The sequence below is a fragment of the Lolium rigidum genome, chromosome 2 (genome assembly GCF_022539505.1).
Source record: "Lolium rigidum isolate FL_2022 chromosome 2, APGP_CSIRO_Lrig_0.1, whole genome shotgun sequence".
Taxonomy (NCBI): domain Eukaryota; kingdom Viridiplantae; phylum Streptophyta; class Magnoliopsida; order Poales; family Poaceae; genus Lolium; species Lolium rigidum.
This window is the reverse complement of record NC_061509.1, coordinates 204495728-204502153: the sequence shown is the minus strand read 5'-3', so window position 1 is coordinate 204502153 and position 6426 is coordinate 204495728. Positions and strand designations below refer to the sequence as shown.

General features: G+C 49.6%; 1 protein-coding gene across 1 annotated transcript; it reads left to right on the top strand.

The window, feature by feature from the left end:
* The first annotated feature begins 2521 nt into the window (after positions 1–2521).
* On the top strand, positions 2522–3723 carry LOC124687999 (ethylene-responsive transcription factor 1-like). The gene has a single exon (XM_047221717.1). It carries the CDS (start codon positions 2588–2590, stop codon positions 3443–3445), a length of 858 nt encoding a protein of 285 aa, XP_047077673.1. The 5' UTR covers positions 2522–2587; the 3' UTR covers positions 3446–3723.
* Positions 3724–6426: the final 2703 nt, after the last annotated feature.

Here is a 6426-nt window from a genome sequence, read left to right as displayed (position 1 = left end):
TCCATGCCCAAGATTATGTCGTATGCTGTGAGAGGTAGAATTTTCAGATCGGTGGTGAACTTGTGCCCTTGCGTATGCCAAGTCACTGCTGGCAACATTTGTGAACACTGAATTTTCCCCCCACCAGCCACACTGACTTGCGCCACCGGAATGTCTGTGGTTTGCCACTGAAGTTTGGTAGCCAGTTGTTGACTGACGAAATTACTGGAGCTGCCTGAGTCAATCAAGATAAGCACAGTGTGTTTTCCCACCACCCCCTGCAACCGCATGCTGCGGCGACTAGTGGTGCCGGCCACCGCATGGACTGAGAGCTTCATCATTTCCTCAGTATCAGACTCCTCCGTGCTACCCTCTTCGTTCTCGGAGGCCACTTCCGGGACACTGTCACTGATCTGCAAAGCTTCCAAGAGTTCTTCCAACACATGCAGTTGAACTTGAGCTGGGCACTTGTGACCTGGGCTGAATTTTTCACCACATTTGAAGCATTCTCCACGTGCCCGACGCTGAGCTTGCAGAGAGTCAAATTTGGACACTACAGGTGCTTTATCATCTGTCTTCTTATGCTCTGGAGATGCCCCAAGAAACCCAGGCAATTGACCATGTTGTTTGTACTTCAGTCTGAGAGCATCACGTTGGCTATACTTGTTTGATGGTGGAGCGAGATCCTCAGCCAGAAGAGCCTCCTGTGTTTGTGCCATGGAAAAAGCCAGATCAACTGTACTAGGGTTATGCAGCTTAATAACTTTTCGAATATCTGATCGAAGCCCAGCTAGAAAACGTCTCACAAAGAAAGTTTCATCATATGAGTGATTGTGGAGCAAGATTTTATGCATTAGCTCCTCAAATTTGCGAGCATAATCATCTACTGAGCCAGTTTGCTTGTGAGCAAAGAAGGTATCCATGATTCTAGCATACTTGTCTCTATTAAATTTGGTGAAAACTCCTACACATAACTCTGGCCAAGTAGCAACACTATGCAATGCTTCATATGTTTGCAACCATAATGCAGCATTACCTCTAAAATGCATAGTAGCAAAATCTACCCACAGATTTTTTTGAACATTGTAAAGCCTAAAGTATTTCTCACAGCTCTTTTTCCACCACTTAGGATTATCACCATCAAAGTTGGGGAAATCAGATTTGGGTAATCTAGGACCATGACCATGTCTATTAGTATGAAACATGTGCTCGGTTTCAGTTTGCTCCTCATCATCATCAATATCAGACAAAGCATATGTTTCAGCGTGGGTAACAGATCGCTCACCCCTGACCAGGGCACGGCTGGAGGTGAAATCCTCTCCTAGACCAGTACCCTGGAAGCGTTGTTGCGGACGATGCCCTTCAGGCCGAAGCGGACCCGGATCCCGATCAACGGACTCCGGTGTCGAGAGCTTGGGAGCGGCTGTCTCCACGGACGTCAGCCGCGTCGCCACCCGCTCCATCGACTGCTTCAATTCCGCCACCGAGCGATCCAAGCCGGTGTTGGCTTGAATTACCCGGTCGATGGTAGACTCCACTTTCGCCGCGCTCCGTACGAGATCCTGCTGCGTGAGGGCGAGCTTGTCGAGCGCCGAGTTGATCTCTGTGATGCGAAGAGCGTTGGCCTGCCCCGCCTCTGAGGTCGCCTTGTTCGCCTCCATCGTCGCTGCCGGCCGGTGGCGCGAGTCGGCGGCGGTCATCTCCGCCATCTCCACCCGGCTGGGTCAGATTCAATCGGCCGGATTTCGCCGTCGTGGAATACTATCCTCCGGCGGACCGAATTAGGGTACACCCGAGGGTGTTTTGCGCAGATCCGTAAGGATCCGCACCCGTCGTTCGGATTTATCGACCAGAATCAGCGATTCGCACACGGGAAGAAAAATCCAGGACCGAAACTGCTCTGATTACCACTTGCTATGACCTCGATCGCAGTCCTCGTGTCACGCACAGGCAGCGGGATCTAGTCCTTGATTCAACAGGGATGATACAGAGTTTGGAGTTGCGCCGAAGCGAGAGGAGGAAGGAGAGGTTCTAGGATAATTCCATTACAACACGATGCCGTTTCCCAGCCACACATGCTGCTACTTATCCAGGACGTTGCCCTTGCTGATGATGGGTTGGGCCGCAGTGGTCTTCATCTGGTGGGCCTTGGCCCGACGGATGTCACGCCTTCTACGCCTCCTCGTGACCGGTATCGTAGCATAGCATGGCTACTCTAAACCATGAGGGGATTGAGTAACCAGAGTGAGAAGTACTGTAGCGGTCCACTAGTTACAAGTTACAATCGTCATCGTCTTCCAAAACTATCACCACCAAAAGAAACTTATCTTCCAAATCTATGGAACCTGTTACCATCGTCACCATCCTCACCATCTTTCCAAAACGATAGAAAAAGAATTGAGTCACGTGGCGTTAAAAAACGAAGGAAAGTTCATGGAAACCAAAGGCACGTGACAAGCGACAACGCCTCAGTTTCGCGGTATATAAACCGGGGCGGAACCCAGCTCCTCCACAGAAATCCACTAATTCCAGTTGACACACCGCGAATCCAAAGAGCAAATTTCAAATCATCATAGGAAAACACGAGGACTAAACAAGACAAGACAAGATGCTGCTTAATCTGGCGTCCGAGGCGGCGGTGCTGGAGAGCATCCGGCAGCAGCTTATGGAGGACGCGCCGGCGCAGCGGCCGGTGTACTGCCGGAGCGCGAGCTTCGGCAGCTTGGTGGCCGACCAGTGGAGCGAGTCGCTCCCGTTCCGCCCCAACGACGCCGAGGACATGGTCGTCTACGGCGCCCTCCGCGACGCCTTCTCCTGCGGCTGGCTCCCCGACGGCTCGTTCGCCGCCGTCAAGCCGGAGCCCGTGCTCTCCCCTGACTCCTACGACGGTTCTTGCCTCGGCAGCTTCCTCGCGTCGCCTGGGCCGGAGACGCCTGGCGAAGAGGTGGCGTCGATGACGCCAAGGTTCGAGGAGGGCGAGGTGGCGGCCTCGGCGTCGAGGGGGAAGCACTTCAGAGGGGTGAGACAGCGGCCGTGGGGCAAGTTCGCGGCGGAGATCCGGGACCCGGCCAAGAACGGCGCGCGCGTGTGGCTCGGCACGTTCGACAGCGCCGAGGACGCCGCCGTGGCGTACGACCGCGCCGCCTACCGCATGCGCGGCTCCCGCGCGCTCCTCAACTTCCCGCTCCGCATCGGCTCCGAGATCGCCGCGGCGGCCGCGGCCGCCGCGGCCGTGGGAGACAAGCGTCCGTGCCCGCAGCCGGCGAGCTCCGACTCCTCTTCTTCTCCCTCCTCCAGCACCTCCGGGTCGTCGAAGCGGAGGAAGAGAGGCGAGGCCGCGGCGGAGTCCATGTCCATGGCCCTGGTGCCGCCGCCGCCGCCGACGCCGGTGCAGGCTCCGGTTCAGCTGACCCTCCCAGCCCAGCCGTGGTTCGTCGCCGGTCCTGTTCAGCAGCTAGTGACCTAAAGCGGCGAATGAATCAGTGACCATTCTCGTAAGCGATTAGTCGTTTGAGGGAAGCGTTGAGCAAGAGCAAGCCGAGGAACAGAGAACACGAAGAAGGCGTCAATGGCGTAATGCATCGCCCAAAGAAACGTGATCGATCAGTTGGAGATGCGTGTTCCTGTGTGGTTTGGTGTGGAATTTGTCGCGAGAGTTACTGGCGTCGGCACAGTAGCAAATGGTGAAGTGGAGGAACTTGTAGTATGTGAAAAGTAGTGATGCAAAAACTTGCACAAACGTTTCTACAATGGAGAATATTTAGCAAGGAAAAAAATAGCGCGCTATAACAAAATAGCGTGGGTCTAAAAATATGCTATTAGCATGCTATAGCGTGCTATTAACGCGAATAGCGCGCTATAGCGCCGAAATAGCGTAGCGTCGGCTCTCCAGATATGCTATAGCGTGCTATTAGCGTTGGAATAGCGCGCTATTTTTTTCCATGATATTTAGAGATGTAAGTGGATCCCGTCTGAATTTCGGTTAGAGCTTCTTTGTCTCCGGGTGTGACTATTTCTCAGAACTAACTTCGTTTACAGTGTTCTCAGTTAAATGATGTTGCAACTGATAACTAGCATGAATCATAAAATTTGACTGGGCACGAACTTAGCAAATCCCTTATCACCCACCATTCTATTTCGATTGGATGAGATAAACTGGAATGGAGGATGCTTTGACCAAGTTTAGAGATGTAAATGGATCCCTCCTTTCCATAATATAGTGTGTGTTGATTTTCGAAATTGAAACTGCACTAACCTTGACAAAGTTTATTGACAAAATTATGTATATCAAGAACGTAGAATCTATACCATATATAAGTATATTTTATGATGAATCTAGTGGCATTGATTTGATATTCTAGATGTTGATATGTTTTCGTAAAGATTTGGTCAAAGTTGACACGATTTAACTTTGAAAAAACCTAATGCACACTATGCACTATATTTCAGCATAAAGGGAGTACCATTTTATTTGGCAAATCCACATAAAATGACAGTGCAGCGAGAGGAACTAAGGTTGAATATGGAATGAAACCTACGGAATTGTAATACCAATTCCTATTCCGTGGCAGCCAATTAAGTCGATTCTAGGAATCACAAACACATTATTTGATTTGAGCTTTAAATGATAGGAGCCAGCCAAGTTTTTATAATTTCGTAAAATAAATTATAGATGGAATTTAGACGGGATCTCACCTAACACCTTAAGAATATTCTTTGTTCAACTATTTTCTTGGTAGGAGTAGCATTTTAACTAGAGTGTCAACGATTCCTTTCAAATTAACAGGTTTCCCATTCGTTGTCTAATTGAAAGATAAGATAATCGATCTTCTAGTGATGCACATCGGAAAACGATGATTCTGCGTTATGACCAGGATCACATGTTTGACTAACCAAAAAAAATAAAAAAAAACTGGGACGAAAGCTGATGCACGGCACGATTAGCCTGAAGATTTGTCAACAGAGAGAGACCTGAGTTCAAACCCAAAACGAAACGGACCACTGCATGCCGAATCAAATAAACATAAAAGAAAAATGCGGCAGGTGCAAGGCTAGCACGCACTCGCGGATTAAACTAATCTCCAATTGCTTACTTTTAGGTTTGAGCCGTCGAGGCGTTCGAGTGGTTCGGCGGTGATTGGGTAGGTGGCTTGGTGCAGCAACTTGGGGTCAAGATAGTATCCTTTTGATCGCCTGGATTTAATATAAACAAGACGCAAGCAGCCGAGCGAAATGGTTAAACAATTAAACTCGTGCTTATCCATGATAGAGGAGGTGCAATCGGTACTCCTTTAGTCCGATGCTGGTCCAAATCAGCTGTCAGGCACTTCCCTGTCAGCAGGTGGCCTTGGGTTACACTAGGAACCATGGGATTGAAACACACAAGCCAGCGTTCACATCCCGCTTGCGATCTTCGTGTACACAAGACAACAGGTTTGGGCAATAATGCTCCTGCAAAGAGGATATGGTTATTGGATGGAACCAGCTGCTGTTGCTCAGTATTTTTTTTCTAAGCTACAATTGTGGCATATTAGTAAACTAGAAAATGGATAGTCTATTTATATGCACTTTTATATGCTTAACTCATCTATCGACCTTGTCAGCTTCTTGATTGTAAAACACTGAATATTATGTTATCTCAACTTTGAAATAAATGAAAGCCATGTGTATCGACTAATGCTGGGGCTATACTCCCATATGGGGAAAAAAATCTTCATGTTCTTGTGTTTAAATTTAAATTAAACCACGATATTTGTAGTATTTATAACTCTACTTTTTATTGATTTAGTTATATACATCCTTCTCTTTTTTTTTTTTTTTTTTGAACACAAGATGGGGTCATCGACCCCAGCGGAGCATTTTCATTGAACACCACATGGCAGGTACAAATTACAGCAGAGTCCCTTATCATCTCTTGCCCTAACTAACCAGCTATTTGAAGAAGAGACCTTGCAAATTACATAAAGCACCCTGGAAAAATAAGGAGAAAAGCAATCCAGTGCCTGGGTGCCTCTGCCACCACACGCCGGCAAGCTCGAGGCGTCACCGCCGAGCTCAGAGAGCTGTATGCCCGAAAGCCCTGCTCCGGCGAGGAGATCCCGTCGCGGCAACCTCCGGGAGGCCGGGGACAAACCACTTGGACTCCCAAAGGCGTCGAGCACCGGCAGAAAGAACGAAGGGCCTCCAAAACGGAGGTTGAGGATGGGTCACCTTGTTGACCGAGGATCACGGCGACAATCATGGTCACCGCGTGTTGCGCTCGTCGGAGAAGAGATCTTGCTCCGGGACGCTCTCCCGTCGATCTGCAAGAACAGCTCCGGTGAGGATCTCCTCCTCATTCCCACCTCCCCGGTGGCCATGAGAAGAAGGATCCAGCCCGGATCCGGCCAGATCAAGAGGAAAGCAGATGAGCTTTATTTGGAGGGTCGTTGCAGCGCCGCCGCCGTC

Excerpts from the sequence above, each read along its gene's own strand:
- LOC124687999 (XM_047221717.1), top strand. The coding sequence starts at position 2,588 with ATGCTGCTTAATCTGGCGTCCGAGGCGGCGGTGCTGGAGAGCATCCGG.